Source organism: Cibotium barometz, chromosome 7 (genome assembly GCF_041138505.1).
Source record: "Cibotium barometz isolate CiBa-2024 chromosome 7, ASM4113850v1, whole genome shotgun sequence".
NCBI classification, from domain to species: Eukaryota; Viridiplantae; Streptophyta; class Polypodiopsida; order Cyatheales; family Cibotiaceae; genus Cibotium; species Cibotium barometz.
The window spans coordinates 40,936,955-40,956,149 of record NC_141052.1 but is presented as its reverse complement, the minus strand read 5'-3'; the positions used below and the strand labels follow the sequence as shown (position 1 = coordinate 40,956,149).

The following is a 19,195-nucleotide window of genomic DNA, read 5'->3' as shown; positions in this document are numbered from 1 at the left end:
ATTTGTGACATAAAAATAAACTTAACTTACAAAATGACATAGGAGTCTACATAACTTAAAGAAATATCAATCTTTTTCAAATAAAAATTTATTTTATAAATTTCATGAATGTAAGACACTTTTTTTAATGGACTTTCTTGGGACAAATTCTACCACTATGCATAAATATGCACATTATTTGATAAGCACTCAAAAAATATTAGAATACATAACAATATAAGCTCCATAATTTATGAAAAAATTTACAAACATCCTTAAGTCTATTTCTAGACCCAAATAGTAAAGCCTTTAGTATATACTTACCTTGACAGTTTGCATGACATAATTATTTGCTCTATTATTTATAAGCAGATAGTGGGCATGATATACAACCAATGCTAAGAGTTAAAAGAGGTCAACTTAAAGGTGTGAAAAGGTAGACTTGTATTCATATATATATGTAGAAGATGGTAACTATGGAGGCTTTAAGTAAACCTAAGCATGTTAAAAGAGTAAAAAATTGAAATATTTTTTCGGCAGGACAATCTTAGAGGGCAAAAATCATATAGCCTATGGGTGTAAATTTTGACCCACATAGGCATTTGTTTTCATGAAGGAAATTTTTTTTGTTATGCAATATGGATAAGGGTGGCGGGAAGAAATTTTAGCCTATATCATGTACATATGTGGTGGTGGGTAAAAATTCATAGTATGCATATGTTGATGTTTGATCCAGATAGCCATTATCATGAATGTAGGTGATGGTATATCTAAGAGTAGTGTAGGAATGAGCTCTAGTTATAATTATTTAGAGTACATGGCAAAGGATGTTGAAAGATGGTATGTCTAAGGGTAGTGTATAATGAACTCTAGTTATAATTATTTGGAGGACATGCAAAGGATGCTGAGAGATACAATCTTCGCTCGTGACATTGTCTTTGTGTACAAAGAGAAAAGAGAGGAGCCTAGGGCTTCTGGAATGGTGGTGGAGAAGAGCTTGGAGCTTTCACGATAATGGTAGATTCAAGGTCCCCTATGCTGGAGAGCATACTACTGCACATAGGCATGGCAGAGTCCAGGCTCACATGCACCCCCCTCCTCGACATAGATGGTCACACCACGTGTATTTGCTTATAGTTCTTCAGCTTTAAAATTGAATTGTAGAACAAAAATCAAGATTGGCGAATCAATAGACTCGTGGTATTCCGAATCAATGGAGCCTTGCACATTTGGATTAAAACCAATGGATTACAGGTCATCATGAATTATCTCATCTAGCTCTTCTGTTATCATGATTTTTTGGCATCTACTATGTAGCAATATTATTTATGATACAAAGGTTACATGGTTACATAGACAAGCATTTTTTTTAATGATCTCCTCTCAAATTTGTAGTCAAAGGTTGCAACCATATGTATTTTTCAGGTCCTTAGCCACCGTAAACCTATGTTCTACCTATATCACCTTATCCTAGGTATATTTTTTCTTTAATTCTATGATTTATAAGTTTTTAAAAAAAATTTTGAGATTTTATTGGCTACTATCTACTATTTGGAATGGGCTTTTACAGATTTATTGGTGATAAAAATAAAAATAATTCTCATTAAAAATGTAAAAATATTTCAAAGTTAAGAAAAATAACCACCTAAAAGTTTATGTTTTGCATCACAGTTGATGCAAAACATCAACTTTACCACAAAACTTGATGTTTTACATCAAGTTTCACTTGGTCTAAAGAAGAAAGTTGGAGGATCGGAGGTGGATTTTTACAAACGGCATGTTTTAGCGTTTTCGTCTGCGCGCGATAGCATACTCATACGACCTATTCCAAAATTTTTGAGTATCAACATGACTATGTTTCGATGTGCGAAAGCGATTTGCTACATCAGTAAATCGCTTTGTGACGTCTGCGCACATCGCATCCAAACATAGTCATGTTGGTACTCAACATTTATGGAATAGGTCGTCTGAGCATGCATTAGTAAACAGAATCGCTAAAACAGTCCGTTTGTGAAAATCGACCTCCGATTCTCCAACTTTCTTCTCCGGAGCATCTGAAACTTGATGTAAAACATCAAGTTTTGTGGTAGAGTTGATGTTTTGCATCAACTTTGATGCAAAACATCGAGTTGTGTGGAGGCAAAGTTGATGTTTTGCATTAACTCGATGCAAAACATCAACTTTTAGGCTAAAAGTTGATGTTTTGCATCAAGTTGATGTGCAAAACATCAACTTTTCTACACAGCTCAATGTTTTGCATCGAGTTGATGCAAAACATCAAGTTTTATGAAAAAGTTTATGTTTTACATCAATTTGATGTGAAACATCAACTTTTTCATAAAACTTGATGTTTTGCATCAAAGTTGATGCAAAACATCAAGTTTTGTGGGAAGTTGATGTTTTGCATAACGTTGATACGAATCTAACAAGGTGCTCGAATGGGAGCCTTAGAATTATGCTCTACATGTGTCTCTGTGCCTTTTACACTTCACGTAGAACGGATCTATGCTGCTCGTATCTTCGATTCCTCATCGACCAAAGACTGGATATATTTTTTCCCGGTGCAGCTCTTTGACCTATTTTAGGATCTTTCAACAAGGAGGCCCTCGTGTTCCTCTTTTTCCATGCCATCTATAACAAAATCGGATGGATGGCTTAAATGACTAACCAATAAAACATTTTGGATAAAAATTAAGACAAACTTCCAACACATTCAATCCCCCATATTATGTTGTATTGAATTCACAATCAATAAAACAAAAATGTGCAAAATCTGTTCAAATGACTAACAAGGAAAACACTTTGGGTGAAAATCACTACAACGTGATAAGTAGACATTCAACACATTCAATCCCCCACATCGCGTTGTACTGGATTTACGATAAAGGGAACTCCAACACGTAAAATTGGCTCAAATAACTAATAGATAACTTTTTGGATAAAAATCACTACAACATGATAGACAAACATCCAACACATTTAATCCCCCACATCGTGTTGTACTGAATTCACAACAAATAAAAAGACATCAAGCGAAATCGGCTCAAATGACTAACAAGGAAAACATTTTGAATAAAAATCATTACAATGACTAACAAGGAAAACATTTGGGAAAAAAATCATTACAATGCAATAGAAAAACATGCAACAAATTATATCCCCCACATCGCTTTGTATTGAATTCAAAATAAAGAAAATAGGTTCAAGATAAAAATTGATGTTCATGGTGCCATGAAACCCTCCACATGATTTAGAGATGTGCATCTAAGTTTGTTTATTTGCACATTTGTTTGGATCCTATGAAGTAGTGAATAGAACTAAGATCACTTACCAATGCAAGTGCTCATCTGAAGATTCGATGACTCAGTTACTAAGTGAGTCATGGCATCTCAAGAGAACTCACCATAACGATATCATTGAGGTTAAAATCACTTTATCAGATGCATACGTTTAGGTAAGATTGCACTTATGTTGATTGTTGATAGTTTTTATTCACAAGTACTTATGTTTATTGTTGTTTGTTTTTAATGACATGTACTTCATTGCAAGACAAATTTTATGCATTCACTTCAGTTATAGGAGATGGAAACTTCTATGAGGAGGGGAGTGGCTCAACACGTGGACCAAAACATGCAAGTTGGCATGCATTCAACACTCATTGACATGGTTATTCTTTGGGAGGGTCATGACCCTTTTAGCATTATGTAGAGAGTCATTGGTCCCTTAGTTTTCTAAGGCAGGAAATCTAGCTAATGTCCAATGATCCCCCTTGTAACTTGGATGGTAGAAAGGTTGAGAGTCGAAGTGAACATACAAGCAATGTATTTCCCCACACATCCTTGAGATTGTGCAATCAATGTAATTCTTATTCTTCCAAATGATTACAAGAAACCTTTTCTCTAAAAGTGTTGTGGTTTTTTAGTTTTTATACATTTTAATAAAGTCTTGTGGTTTTTTAATTCTATTGTATCTCAAGTCCATGTATAAGAAAATAATGATATAAGTATAAGTAAGTACAAACATAAATATAAGTATACATATATATTTAGGTGAAAATAATAATATAATTAACTATGCTAGAAATAAAAATATGATTTATGATTTATTATATTTTAATGAAGTGTCATCAATCTTTAAGTCTATAGATGTAATTATAAAAATAAATATAACTTTAAATATATATTTAAGTGTAAATATTAATATAAGTAACTATGTAAATAATATAATAATAATAATATAATGTAATGTGAAATAGAAGTATGATTTATGATTTATTATATTTTAATGAAGTGTCATCAATCTTGAAGTCTATAGATGTAATTATAAAAATAAATATAACTTTAAGTATATATTTAAGTGCAAATGTTAATATAAGTAACTATGTAAATAATATAATAATATTAATATAATGTAATGTGAAATAAAAATTTGATTTATGATTTATTATATTTTAATAAAATGTTGTTAATTTGTAAGTCTATAGATATAAGTATATGTAAGTATAAAAATAAATCTAACTTTAAGTGTATATTCAAGTGAAAATAATAATATAAATAACTATGTAAATAATATAATATAATATAACATGAAATAGACGTATGATTTTATCATTTGTTATATTTTAATAAATTGTCGTTAATTTTTAAGTCTATAAATATAAGGTATAAAAATAAATATAAGTTTATAGCTATTTATAAGTACAATAATAAACATAAATATAAATTTATTAAAAATAGCATAAATTTAATTGTAAGTATAAATATAAGTTAGATTAAACTCATTCATACTATCTATTCTCTAGCTCTCCATTTATGTGCTAGCTCTGCACTACTCATCATGTGCTAGCTCTCCATTTATGTGCTAGCTCTGCACTACTCATCATGGCCGCCTCGCCTGCTTTCACCGCATGGACTAGAAGCACTTGCTATGCTCACCTTGGGGACTAGATCTACCCAAGATGCATTCTAGACCGTATCGTCTTGAGGTCACAAATGGCTTTTGCATGGTGCTTGTAAGAATCCAGCCTCATGAATCTCCAAGTCACGACCCACCACTAGCTTCATTGAGTGCCATCACCATTGAAGGGGTGGAGTACCTCCTCATGCAGGATGTGTCGGAGATCTTGGAGTTGAGGGAGGAGAAACTCTACAGCATACTTGTGTGCGAGATGCCAATGCTTGGGGAGGTTCACCTAAAAATATGTAAGTGTAGCACGTGAGTTCATCAAGAGGGGTATATTAATTCAAAAAGTTACAGAATTACATTTACAAGAGGGGTTTTTTTAACCAGTTTTTTAAAAAAACCATAAGTTTATGAAGAAAAAGGGGTCATTTTATTCATAAAAGTATGTAAGTGTAAGGGGTTTTGTTAATACCCCTTGAACGCACGTGATACATAAAATTTCTTAGAGGTAAAACCCCTCAAGTGCCAATGATCAGCTCTTGGACTTTGATCTCCAAGAAGCTCTATCACAGGTCGATGAGATTGGGAGATATGATGAAAGCAATGTAGATGATATCTCTTCTATCATCGCCATCCAAAAGTAGACTGAGGATGCGGCTCCTCAATATGAGATTTTTTATGAAGTATTTGAGCACCAGCAAGAAGAACTCTTTGGACCTCGAACACACCATGCCACACCTATCATCGAGTCGAACAATGGCAGAACCATTCCAAGAGCAGACCTAGAGGCACCCTTGTAGAAGGACCTTGAAGAAGCAAAGAAGGTAACTTCTTTTTACTAGATGATCCCCAAATTTGATGTGTGGGGCCTCTAAGCCATGCAAAGGTCCTGGCATGCCCATTTGGGGCACATAAGGCATCAATCCAAAGGCTTGCATGAGAAATCCTCATTTTTGCAAAACCAAGATTTCTCATGCAAGCCTTTGGGCTGATGCCTTATATGCCTAAGATGGGAATTCCATTACATGTAGGGCCCCTATGTGCCTTGGAGGCCCCACTTATCAAATTTGGTTCCATTTTGAAAAAACAAATATGCCTCTCCCATGCATTACATGTTTTATGCTAACATTAGTTCTTATTGGTGAGTAAGAAATTGTGTTATCTTGATGAGTTTGTGTCAAGGCAAAGTGGAAGAACTCAGGGCCAAATAAGGGTTCATGAAAACTTGCCAATGATGTGATAGTGTTCCACAAGAGTTTCTCTCCAAGGTATGTAGGGGAGAGATAAATGAAGGATGAGAAATGAGGGTAACTTCCATACTTATAGATAAAATTTGTAAAATTATTTTTTAAGGAATTGGCCTAATACATAATTTAACCAAATTTTTTAATTTTTAAAAATTCTTTCCTTGATCAGAATGAGCTCAAACTCTATGTGTGCATGGATGTATCATATACCATCTCATAAAAAAATCAGCCCCATGAGAGGCATGTAGGGCCCTTGTTTGAAGGCTCGTGTGTTAAAAACAAGCAAGCCTCCACATGGGAACCTTTGTACAGGGACCTTACAAGACTCTAATGGGGCTGATATCTTATCAGGGCTATGTAAGCTACATGATCTATATACATAATAAATTTCAACCCATTCTGATCACTACACACCATGCATCAATGTTTTCTCGAAAAGAAATATTATCATATAAAATAGCACCTGCGCATAAACACTGACATTAGGACAAAATATTGGAAATAAAAATAACTTAATAGTAATTCCAAATCTAGTATATCGCATCAAGTACAACTATTTGAGTAAAAATCAACGAAAACATAAAAACACAAAATGATACATGGGCATTATCGTAGTTCTTCAAACCACGTCATGGTTAAGGTTGAATGCGTCATTATTGTATGAATCCTACGAACAAGATAGAGATCTGAGGGCTTGAGTATGATGCACCAGGCATGGATGGCCTAACAACTGATCATCATGCATGAGATCCACCACGTAAGTTTCAGCTGCCTCTCTTGAAGAGCAAGCAATGCTTGGGTTGACCATCACTCCAAATTACATGCTTGATCTCTTAAAAACTACCCATAATGATTTCCCCTTTGTAGATCTTGTAATATTTCTCACACCAACCTCCAAAAATATGCCTTGGGTATAATCAACTCGGAACTCTTTTGGAACCTCCTAATTTCACAAAGAGCAGCAGTGCCTGGTCTCCATGTTCTCTTTTTATGTGTAGTTGGAGCAAGGGGAGAAGCTTTCCCATTTGGAGGAGCTTGACTTTCATCATTGTCGGTGATAGTATGTTCACTAGATCCGGGTGAATGAATTGGTGCCTTGGTACGTGCCATACTCACAAGCTCGAAGAAATGGAGAAATATAGAGAAATAAAAGAAGTGCCTTCATTTGCAAAAATGGGACTTACTATAAGTTATGGACACTAACTTTTAAAATATATCAACACTATGAACACTTTGAAAAAGTTATCCAAATCTAACTTAAGCAAACACCTATTTCTTTAAAACATTTGATTTCTCCAGTACTCTCATAAACATAAAATGTTATTATTATTCCTCAATTATAACTCTGAATCACTTCCCTCACCACTTTGCATTCGCTTGGGGGGTTCACTATGTGTAAACCCTCTATATCACGTGTGTTCAAGGCCTATTTTAAAAACCCCTTATCAGTGAATTTTTCATGAATAAATCACACCCTTTTTCTATTCAATCTGTAAATACCCCCTTTAAATGGTACCCTTCTGTATGTAAAACATGTGTTAAAAAGGGATCTTTAAAATCCCCTCTATTGAACCCACGTGCTACACTTACATATTTATGAGTGATCCCCCTCTATTGAACCCACGTGCTACACTTACATATTTATGAGTGACTCCCCCCCCCCAAGCCAGAGTGCGCTCGATGTTTCCATTTTCTACCAACTCTTCCTAGGTTGTCAACCATTCTGTATGATGTTCTCTAGCCATGCTATTTTCATATCTTGATTGTCAACCATTCTTTATGATGTTCTCTAGCCATGCTATTTTCATATCTTAATTTCCTCACTTCATATATTTCCCTGCAAATAGCTTCTATATCATTGGATTTGGACTTTATTAATTTGTCCTCATACCTTATCTCTATTCTCCTATACCACCATTGAAGTAACTGCCTCATAGGATTGGAATCATTGATTCCACCTCCATGTGATGTTTTTTTTTGGACTTTGCATCAAGCTTGCTAGTGAGATCGCTCCATGCCTTGTGTGGACCATATCGTCAAACTTCCTTGTTTAGCAAAGTATGAACCATGAGTCTCAAGTATGTGCTCCATTGAAAAACATATGATCCACAATTAAACTCAAAATATTACATTCACATTTTAATTGTAACAAAATGGTGGTGCTCTTACCATATAGTGTGTAATACAATTTGAAGTCCATGCCTACATCATTGAATTATGGAAGTTTACTACCACCTCTTTAAATGCATTGGCATCATCCGCATTGAATGTCATATTTCGTAAATGTGGTGTCAATTTATTGAGTGCAATCCACACATTTGCCTTTTCTATACATATCTGTCCCCCATTGCTCCAATTAGAGATAGCCATGTGTATTTTTTTCCATGCTTCATACTTCCCCAATCATTTTACAAGCAACTTACCATCTTCATCTCATGGTGGCGATAGAAATTCTTAGACTTTTCTCCTCAAAACAAGGTTTTCATGGCAAATTTCCACTCTTTCCTAACTTTTTCTCATCCTTTTTTATTTCTACTTGTCCCCGGTGCAATCCAACATCAGATAAGACTTGTTCTACCTTCTTGCATGTTGCATTAGCATTTGAAATAGGCTGTATCTTATAGGAAAAACACACGTACTCAAACGCCAACTTCTCTATTATCCTTACTATGAAATGTAAGGTGCATAAATGGACCCTCATCTCAAGGGTATTTCCAAAATAGGATCCCACTTAAGATTTAATGGCACCAACATTCCATTTCTTTGAACATGTTTGTTGTCATCCGTTGAAGCACCATGTTGTCTTGTCCATGCAATCTAATGTTTCTTTCCATTCTTGCCTTTCAAAAGAAGATGAAAATAAGAAAAATAAATAGTACTGTATGTTCGTAGAAGCGTGTCACATTAATAAGGTGATCCGATTTGAATCTTTAAAAAAATTATTTTTTTTGTGCAGAATTTGGTGATTCTGACATCGCAGACGCGTCCGGAATGGCCCAAAACCCCAAAAACGGCACTGGAAACGCTGGAATCGGACATCCGGAGACCCGAAAACAGCCAAAAAAGGCTCCAAAAGTGAGATTTGCAACAAAACGCGATTTCAGCTGTTTGAAATTCCTAAACCCTTCTCCTCACGTTTTCCTGCAAATTCATGAGGCAGCCTGCTGGAACATGCCTTCAGTCATCTCAACCAGCCCAATTCAAAAGTCTTCCTGCTTGTGGGTATTTATCCTAATATCTAAGCTACATCACATCCCAAAAGTATGTGTTATACTATTAAACAAGAAGATAAGGATATAGAGAGTCTTACTGACCTGGAAGCTATCTGTGGGTGTACTGTGCTGTTGATGAGTACCATGTGCTGTGCTGTTGATGAGTACCCTGTGCTGGGGATGAACCTGTGCTGCTGGTCAGGATGCTGATGGTGCAGAGTAGGGAGATAGGGAGGCAAGAGAGCTGAGAGGAGAGGGCCAAGACAGGAGAGATTAAACAGGAGGAAAAAGATTAGTGCAAAATACAAACAAGGCAGCTACTAAATACCACACGTGTGGAATGGAGTCGTTTTTTCACACGTGTGGATGGGACCCAGATCTCTTGGAGTTTGAAACTTGGCACATGTGAATAGGACACTTTTTGCCTTGGAACTTGTGCCAATCATGATTTCATAATCAGTTCCATAACCACTCTTCCCTCCCCATCTTTCATCCTTGCCAGCATCCTCCCATCATCCTTTTCCTTCCCTCTTTGATCCCTTCCTACCCAACACACTCCATCCAGACTGCAACCTGCCTGAAGACTACTACCACTGCCAGATCTCCAGGTTACCTAGGCTGCAGCTCAAGTTTGGGAGAGAGCAGAAGATTCACCCTCCAACAGCATGGAAAAGGAAAAGAAAGGTCAGAGTTCTATATTCTTTTCAATGTTTTTTGATATATATTTCTTCCATCCATAGAATTCTTGATGTCCAGATATCTAGGCAACCCATATCCCAAATTTCCACATCCTAGTTTTATATTTGCAACAAAACGCGATTTCGGCTGTTTGAAATTCCTAAAGCCTTCTCCTCGCATTTTCCTGCAAATTCATGAGGCAGCCTGCTGGAACATGCCTTCAGTCATTTCAACCAGCCCAATTCAAAAGTCTTCCTGCTTGTGATATTTATCCTAATATCTAAGCTACATCACATCCCAAAAGTATGTGTGTTATACTATTAAACAAGAAGATAAGGATATAGAGAGTCTTACTGACCTGGAAGCTATCTATTTGATTGGAGATGGATATCAATAGAACCTAGAAGTTTGCAACAAAATGCGAGGAGAGTGCTTAATATTTTCCAAATAGCCCTATATCGCGTTTTCCTGCAAATTTCTATATTTCTTTTGGTTTTCATTTCTTTCTCATTGTTTTGCTTTCTTTGGCCCTGGGGAATTCTTCCTAGTATCATCTACTGTCCAGGAATCTGTGAGGTGATCCTAGCATTTGATTGGAGATGGATATCAATAGAAATAGAAAATTTGCACAACAAAATGCGAGGAGAGTACTTGACATTTTCCAAATGGCCCTACATCGCGTTTTCTTGCAAATTCTTGTGTCCCTTTTGGTTTTCACTTCTTCCTCATTGTTTTGCTTTCTTTGGCCCTGGGGATTTCTTCCTTGATGATGAGAAAAGTTTTTCCTTTGGAACATTTGATTCTCAGGTCCCTCCTTGATGATGAGAAAAGTTTTTGCTTTGGAACAGTTGATTCTCAGGCCCCTCCTTTCAAGAGGAAGTTGGACTTTTCTGTTGCTATACTTAGACCATAGCAATCACCAGGTGAGTCATGTGTGCTCATGAAGGGAGTTGTTTGGTGATATCCTATACATTCCCTGATTGCATATGTCAGCATATAGAATTCATGATATATAAATTTTGGTTCAGGCAAAAGGAAGAGACTGGAGCAGAAAGCTGAGTCTTCCCTCTCAAAACAAAAGGAATCAGAAGAGCACAAATCTCCATATTTGCTCCTATTTGACTTTCTTCACAAATGCAAGGCTCAGAGGAACTTCCACATATACCACAGTATTTTCAACAGGGAGTTCACTATGAGCTCTGTACTGGAGCATCACAGAGATTTTCTTTTAGATCATTGGGATATCTTCAAACAACTGACAGAGGCAGGAAGAATTGTGAAAGGTGAAAAGGTTTTTGTGCATATAAATCATATTGTCTCCATTGACAGGCTGAGGTACCATGTGAATAGAAGATTGGATAGCCTGCCTGAGGAATATAAATTCAACTGTAGCTAGCACACGAGAAAGTGTAGAGTGCTTGAGGAAACCATGGCATTCCTTATGTACATTGTCTTTAGTCAATACTCTCTAGAAGAGCAAGGGCAAGAGACTGAAGAAGAAGACACATCTGAAGCAGAGGAAAAAGAGGATGTTCCTGTGGCAACAGAAATGGCAGAGCAGGAAGAAGATATCACTCTCCAGGATGAGGGGCTGCAAGTGGCTGCTCTTGACCTTGTTCAACTGAGGATTGAAACTCTTAGGGTAGCACAGCCAGTTGAAGATTTTGATGTTCAGAGCAGCAACTATGCAGTGCCCATGCTTCCAGGTGTCTTGATTGGTGGTAAAGATTATGTCTTCCTCCATGATATAGAGTGTATGTTCAATTTGAGGGAGGACTATGCCATTTCCCTTATTGCCCAGGCTTCAAGGCTTGACAAGGAGGTTGGCATAGAGGAGAAGGTATGATCTTGTTACTTCAAATCAAATACTTTATCTTGTGTTTAAATGTTTTGTAGTTGTGTATTGTCTCACTCCAATCTTTTGATATGTGGCAGCTACAAATTGAGGATGACACATTCCTCCAGAGAACAAGTGGAAGCAAGCCGGCTGGGTTTGGCAAAATGTCAAGCCTAGCTCATTATATTCATGATCTAGGCAGTGCTAAGATCTTGATTTACCATAGGCAGTTGAGCAACAATGGAGAAGCCATTGTTTACTTCTTTAAATGTTTGTCTAGGGTTTTAGGTGGACATGAACTTTCATGGCAAAAGGAAAAGATCATTTTGATAGAGAGGTTGTCTGCCATAGATATATTTGGGGATTATGTGAATAAGCAGGCCTCTAGGGCCTCTTAAATTTTGTCTTACACTTCTTATGCATTAGCATGTGGTGTTAAGGAGCCCAAATGTCTGGAGGGCTATGAAAAACACAAGCTCATAAGATTTTGAGAGCCACCCATGATTGCATTAGGCGACACAATCCAAGAAGAAGAACACGTGGAGATAGCTGAAGACAAGGATACCCCTCCCAGACAAGCAACAGAGGCAAGCATTGATAAACAGACAGTCGACATCAAGCCAACAAGGAAGAAAAAGAGTCCAATCAAGATCAAAAAGAGAGTTCCGATTGCCAGGCCCTGGGAGTAATAGGATTTAGTCATCAAATATAGCACAAACATTATGTTGAAGTTGAACTGATTTGTACAAAGTCTTTGATCCTCTACCTTTCCCTTTTGCATTTATCCGATCACCGTATGACACTTCAGTACTCTTCCCACACTCAGTATCTTCTAAAAGCGTTTGACACTCAGTTCCTTATTGGTAAGGATCAATAGTGTGTCTAGCATAATTAAGTAGTATTGATTGAATTTTTTGTGTGTAGCTCATGGATGTATTGATGCTTGTTAATATAGATCACATGTTTCACAAAAGAAATACTTTTGATGGAGTCTCAAAATATATAAGCATAACACCAAGAGTCACTTGTTCCACAAAATAAAAATCTATTGATTGAGTTTGAAAACATGTGGACATAACACCAATAAGTTACAAACTGCTATTCATGTTTACTTGTCCATTTATGGTTTCTAAATATCTTCGAATCCCTCCATTGTCTATGTCTCTCTGCTGCCATTGAATTGTCCAAAGTTTGTCTTCGTCTTTGCTTTTGGGCTAGAATAAAAGCAAGCTTGACTTTGGAGCTAGCAACTTTTCTTTTGGCATGCAGCCTCTGTAGTATGCCTCGATAAAACCATTGGAAGACTTCCTTCAGACTATTTGCCTTTTGACTCCCTCCGTAGTGTTGTGTGTGTCTGAAAAATGCATTACGTGCCATGTAGTGAGACTTCTCCATGCCTTGGGTAGACCAAATTGCTAGGCATCCATACTTTTTGACAAAATAGGGAAGGTGGTTGTAGATGATATGCTGTTTTCACAGAGACATAAGAATGCATAGTAAGTTATAAAAAAAAAGAGGATCACACTTAAAAAGTGCATTTTATTACAACTTGGCCTTGAGAAGCCTTATACAAGGTGTGTTGGTCATTTTTGGCTAGGGTGATGGAAAATTTGGGATTTGGAGTTAGGATGGCCACATGCATCTATACCCTTACTTTCGGAGGACAATCCAAGTTGATGTTGAATGGGAGGGTGGTGGGAGGGTTTGAGGTGAGCAGGTCATTAAGACAGGGATGTCCCATTGCTCCCCTATTATTTGCTATTGCTTCTCATCCTTTGGGTAGTGGCATTGGAACATGCTTATGCTGAAAGGAGGGTAACTGGAATGAAGCTAAGCAATGGTGAGCAACTGATTATACAATGCTTTGCAGATGACTCTCTACTCTTTTTGAAAGCTGATAATGACAATGTGAGATAGGCTTTATGCATTATTCAAGATTTTGCAAATGCCTCTGCGTCCAAATGCAATTTACTTAAGTCCAAAATAATAAGTCTTTCTAAGGATAATAACTTTGATCTAGAAAGATGGGGTTTTGAAGTTATTAGGAGGGGACATATTGTCAGACATCTTGGGGTTCCTTTTAGGGTTGAAGTAACTAACAAACAATTGACTCATTAGGCCCTAGATGGATTCTGCTTGAAGCTTAAAAAAGGGAAGGCATCAGAATCCCATTTCATGACAAGGTGGACATATGTTATTAATACTGTGCTGAATACTTACATTATGTTTTTAAGTCCTGTGTTGGAATTTGGGAGGTGTTACTAGTAGAAAATTGTGAGACCCATAAGGGACTTTCTATGGAAGAGAATGGAAGTTCAAGCAAAAAGGTTTCAGCGTGTGGCTTGCATGGGACAGATTAAGCTTACCAAAGGCTGGAGGAGGTATTGGTATTTTGCATTTTTCTTCTCAGACTATAGCAAGGATGGCTTTACTTCTCCCCAAGTGTCTTCAATAAAAGGAGGTATGGACTAAGATGTTGAGGCTGGTGGATGACTTATGTATTTACTTTAAGTGTAGGCAAGGACTAGGATGGAAGGATAAACTCTTTTCTTATGCCCATCTTAAGATTACAGGTTCCCCCTTTTGTAGGATGCTTTGTAGCAAATGTAAAGAGACTTTCGGGCTGATGGCTTGGGATGGATGCTACAAAGCTTCAAGAAACTCTCTCTTAAACCTGGGGATTTGGTGGACCCATAAATTCAACCCTCCTTTAGCTCTTCAAGATTCCATAATAGCTAAGAACCTAAATAACAAAGGGCTAAGGTGGCTATCTGACTGCTGGGATGTGACCTCTATGGGGTGGAAGGAACCTGAATAGCTACAAGAGGAATTTGGAGTGTCTTCTAGGGAAGGGCAGTTAGTTAGATAGGTGATGGAGGAGGTACAAAAGGGTTGAACTTCCATAGCTTTTGATGAATCCTGATGGATAAAAGATTGGGTCTGGTACAATGGAGTAAAGCTAGATAGAGAGACAACAGAGGACTTGTATAAGGAATTAAGAAAAAGTGAGGAAAATGTGAATTACTATAGTAAAATCTGGAAGATAAGCTCGAGTTCCAATAGCTAGAGAAAGACATGGAAAGCAATATGGGAGATTGAGATCCCTACAAAATCCCAAGTATTTCTTTGGAGAGTATGCATGGGGACTCTACCCATTGGGATTAAGCTGCTTCAGAGAAACTTTACCAGTGGTTGTTGTCCCAGGTGCAAGACTATCCTTGAGGATGGGAAACATGTCTTTTGGGACTGCCCTACTACTATCAGAGGTAATTGGAGCATAATTGGGAAATGGGTTTGTTGCAATACAGGGATACAAGGCCAATGGGGGGACTGGATTTTAGGGAGATGGTCAACTAATGGAGGACATGCTGATTTAATCTTTAATATAATTAGGTTTTGTTAGCTTTGGGAGATATGGAATACCAGGAACTGTATAGTCTTTCAAAAAGTAATTGATACAGGTATAGATGTGACAGAGTTGATGCATAAATGTGTATACATGTGCTAGTCTATTTACTATGTAAATAAGCTGAATAAGGGAGAGATGATACAGATGATTTAGGCTCTATAGAGAGCCATCACTTGATTTCTATTCCTGCTAGGGAGACTTTCATTCATACTAGGCTGATCTTAACAAGTTGTTCTATATGTTTTCAGGAAATTATAGGGATAAACTTGAAGTCACTGAAGTTTGGACCAAAGACTAGAAGATGGTACCACAAAGTGAAACAAATTGAGGCACACACGTATGTGGCCTTTATAGAGAACCCGACTGGAACTAGACTAGTAGTTAAAATTTGGACAAAGAAGGGGGAAGTTCTAGAGAAGCAGTCTCCTAAGGGATGTACCACTAAAGTTATGATTGAAGCTTGCATTCAGCTTAGTTATCAGATTTCATGGGAACAGTCTTCTTTTACACTTGAGGATGATAGATGGTCTTGGGTCTGCGACTTGCTAAACATGGCTTGAACGATGTAAAATCCGATTTGATGTAACGATGTAGAGCTTTTTTGATAATAAATATATATATCTATTGGTCCAAAAAAGAAGAAGAAGAAGCGATTCTCTTAGGCAGGAATGGTTACTAAGGCTATTAAAAATGAGAGGAGTTACTCCTTTTTTTTTTGTGAGATTGTTGATGTAAACAACCTGAGATAGAGGTTTTCACATGCAACTCCACCCCGGGGGCCTATGAAAGCAAAGAAATCGCCTTGGATCTCCTGCCTAGGCTTGGGCATGGTATCTATTATTCTACTCTCTGGGCCTCGATGGCCTCAAGGGCCATTCCCATGGCCTGCACTAATCTGCTACCCTGGGATCCTCACAAACTAAATAATATTGTCATGATATTAAATAACGCATTTTCAGCACAATATGATTCTTATTCAATAAACATGGAATACATGTAAATCCACACTTTCAAAAACAAGTGTTTATATGCTCTACTAAATAGCATTAATTAAACCCACATATTTGAGAAATAGCATTAATTAAGCCCACATATTTGAGATATGCACTTCAATACTGTAAATTAAGGAGGAATCCCAACCTTTTGCAGCCTTGGCTTCAATAGGATGGGCAAAGCATCCTTTGCACATGCTAGGAGTTTGTAGACAACAAATCAATGTATAGTTTTCCTCTTTTGCTTCCTTCAGTACACAATGTAGCATACCATATAATGTCATGCCTTGCTCAACGATGTGAACACACTTGAGATATTCTCTTTCAAACTTTGATCGTTGTAATCCTCTCTTCTTGACACCTGCAAATGCAAACTCACAATGTAATGGTATTAACACATTATTATATCATTTCATTATTATGGAATAGTTAGTACAAGCCTTTGATCTCTTGATAACATTCTATTTCTCACTTTTTTTTTAATTATCCAAATGAATTAGACGTGAAATCAATCCTTTGACATAAAGGACTTAAAAAAGATTTGCAACTTCATAAATTGTATGCGATGCTTATTAAATTGGCTCAAGAAACATTTGTTGAGCTTTTCACAAATTTTCTACCCAACCTGAGAAAAAAGGATAAAGTAACGTGCATTAAATATAACAATTTGAGTTAGACTCTTAAGTAGTCTTAAACTACTCTGAAGTTTTCAACTGATAAAATATATCGTCAATCAGGAAAAAAAGCAAATTAAACTATGGATGCAACATAAGGGTTTTTTTTTTTTCAAGTAAAGAAAAAGGATTGATGAGCATTTTATCATTGTTATGATTCACTTGACAGGTGAGGATTAATGAAATAGATAAGTAAACAACCCAAGAATCACTTTGTAATTTAGTCTTTCAAAACGTTGAGTTACATATAATTAAAACTTGATTAGCCAGAAACAAATCATGGTCTCATTGATGCAAGATGATGACCATGAAAGCATTTGGAATGGACATGAAAGAAAGGAGCAGAGCTGTACCTTGGCATAGAAGGAACAGACGACCTTATGAGCATGTCGTGTGAGGTTGGCGTCCAAGACGCGGAGATGGTGTTGGTGAAGCACAGAAAGCATGGCGGAGAACAAGACGGGGTCTGTGTGGGATGTGATGGCGTTGATGAAGGCATGGTCGGAATCAGTCACGCTGATCGAGATCACCGCTTCTTCATTACAATGGGCCATATTATTGACACGAACTTCTGTTGACGTTGTGGGCGCCGCTGCTGTTGAATCAAGCTGCACATCGCCGCACTCTTCAATCTTCAACTTCTTGCCTACCCTCTCTACAATATGTTGGTCACCTGCACTCCCCCGCTCCTTCTTCTCTTGTGAAGCTGCTTCCGAGATGGTTTTCTGCAGAGATTGTATGTAGCGTATCGTAGCATCTATCAAGCTGCACCTGTCCAACTACAAAAATATATATTATCTTAGCGTCACAGAACTGTACCTGATCGTGATTTTGTCAATTGCATGCAAGGGAAACGAGTACCTTGTCGTACACCATACATAAGATAACTAGACTAAGTCCTCTGCTAATATACTTACCCACTTTTAATGCTTGGGTAAGATTAATGCTAATCTGCTACTAATCAAGCTCAAATGCTCCAGTGGCCAACCAAACGTTGTCTGTGTTCTACGAGATCGACTTATTGACTGCTTGCTGTGCTGGCGGATCTCAGTACACCACTTTAGTGCTGTGATTGCTTTCTGAATCAACCTCCCTATTTTAATTACTCTACTAATCAAGCTCTGAAGGTAAACTAGCTAGCTGCCTTGCTAGATATTAGGTTTAAAAGATTTAACAGCTCGGTTTACCAAAAAGGTAGCAATGTTCTACTTGATCTAAGTATTAAACCACCCTTAAAGGCAAAGCTGCCTTGTTATTTAGGATTAAATGATCTGACAACTCTGTTAACCATAAAACTAGTGTGCATTCCTGTACTTCATCTAAGAAAGCCATTTCAGAAAAACAACTCAAAGCACACTAATTTGATACTTTAATCAGGTTTTTAGTGGTGTTTTTCTAATTTTTTGCTCTTTTTTTTGTTAATGATGAGTACCTTGGGGATGTCATCTGGGGGCAGTAGAATCTCCAGCTTGGAGAACCATTGCGACATCTTCTTGCGCCGCAAGCTCTCTGCTCGTGAGGCATTTTCCGTAGAAGCTTTCTTCTGTCTGACGAGAGCAGGGCCACCACCATATTGATCTGCAATTACTGGTCCCTCCCTAAGGTCCTCCTTGCAATCTTTCTGCGTCTTTTGCTGTTCATAAGAAGGGCACCCCACGAACTGCGGGAGACTCTGATGATAGCTTATATTAGATGGTATATTAAGGTTATACACATTATTATTAAGGTCACAGCCTATATTAGATGGTATATGAAGGTTATAATATGCATTAGCAAGGTTAAGGCTTGGGTTATAATCACAGGAATTGAAGGTCTCTGAAGCTGGCTGATTAATGCATGGTGGGAGCTTTTGTTGCTGGGATTCAACATGACAGGCTAAGAGCTCAATATCCATAACCTTTGAACAAGTATGGTCAGAGTTTGGAACCTCAGCTCAGCAAGAACAAAAGGACCTTAATACTTCATCCTCCCAGAGGACCCTCTTCTATTATTATGTAGAGTGGAAGTTCTTCACTTTACACATGCAATAATGCAATAATGTAGATACTTTCTGCTTGGAAAATTTTCAGCTCCATTTGAAATTTAGAATTCCACATTTTCTTTATTTTTGAGTACCAATAGGTTATGATATTAAAAATATATATATATATAATTTTACGAAAAAAGATATTCTATTGATGGAGGACAGCTGGGCAGTGTGAATGCTGGTGGTCCTGTGTGTGTGTGTGGACGGCGGGCGGCACGCGGGGCGTCAGGACAGAAAAA

At 37.3% G+C, this 19,195-nt stretch overlaps 1 protein-coding gene across 3 annotated transcripts; it reads right to left on the bottom strand.

Annotated features, from left to right (window-relative positions):
- Positions 1-12,946: 12,946 nt before the first annotated feature.
- LOC147637013 (uncharacterized) lies at positions 12,947-18,911 on the bottom strand. 3 transcript variants are annotated; one of them, XR_015266309.1, is made up of 4 exons: positions 18,363-18,911; positions 17,284-17,709; positions 16,405-16,617; positions 12,947-13,322 (listed from the first exon to the last, which is right to left on the bottom strand). XR_015266309.1 is itself a non-coding variant. In XM_086800619.1 (3 exons), the coding sequence occupies exons 1-3, from the start codon at positions 18,822-18,824 to the stop codon at positions 16,537-16,539; spliced, it is 969 nt and encodes a 322-aa protein (XP_086656745.1). In that variant the 5' UTR covers positions 18,825-18,911; the 3' UTR covers positions 16,359-16,536. The 3 variants fall into 3 exon arrangements, 1 of the variants encoding a protein (XP_086656745.1); XR_015266310.1 differs by having other exon boundaries at positions 12,947-13,209; XM_086800619.1 differs by lacking the exon at positions 12,947-13,322 and having other exon boundaries at positions 16,359-16,617.
- Between the last annotated feature and the right edge of the window lie 284 nt (positions 18,912-19,195).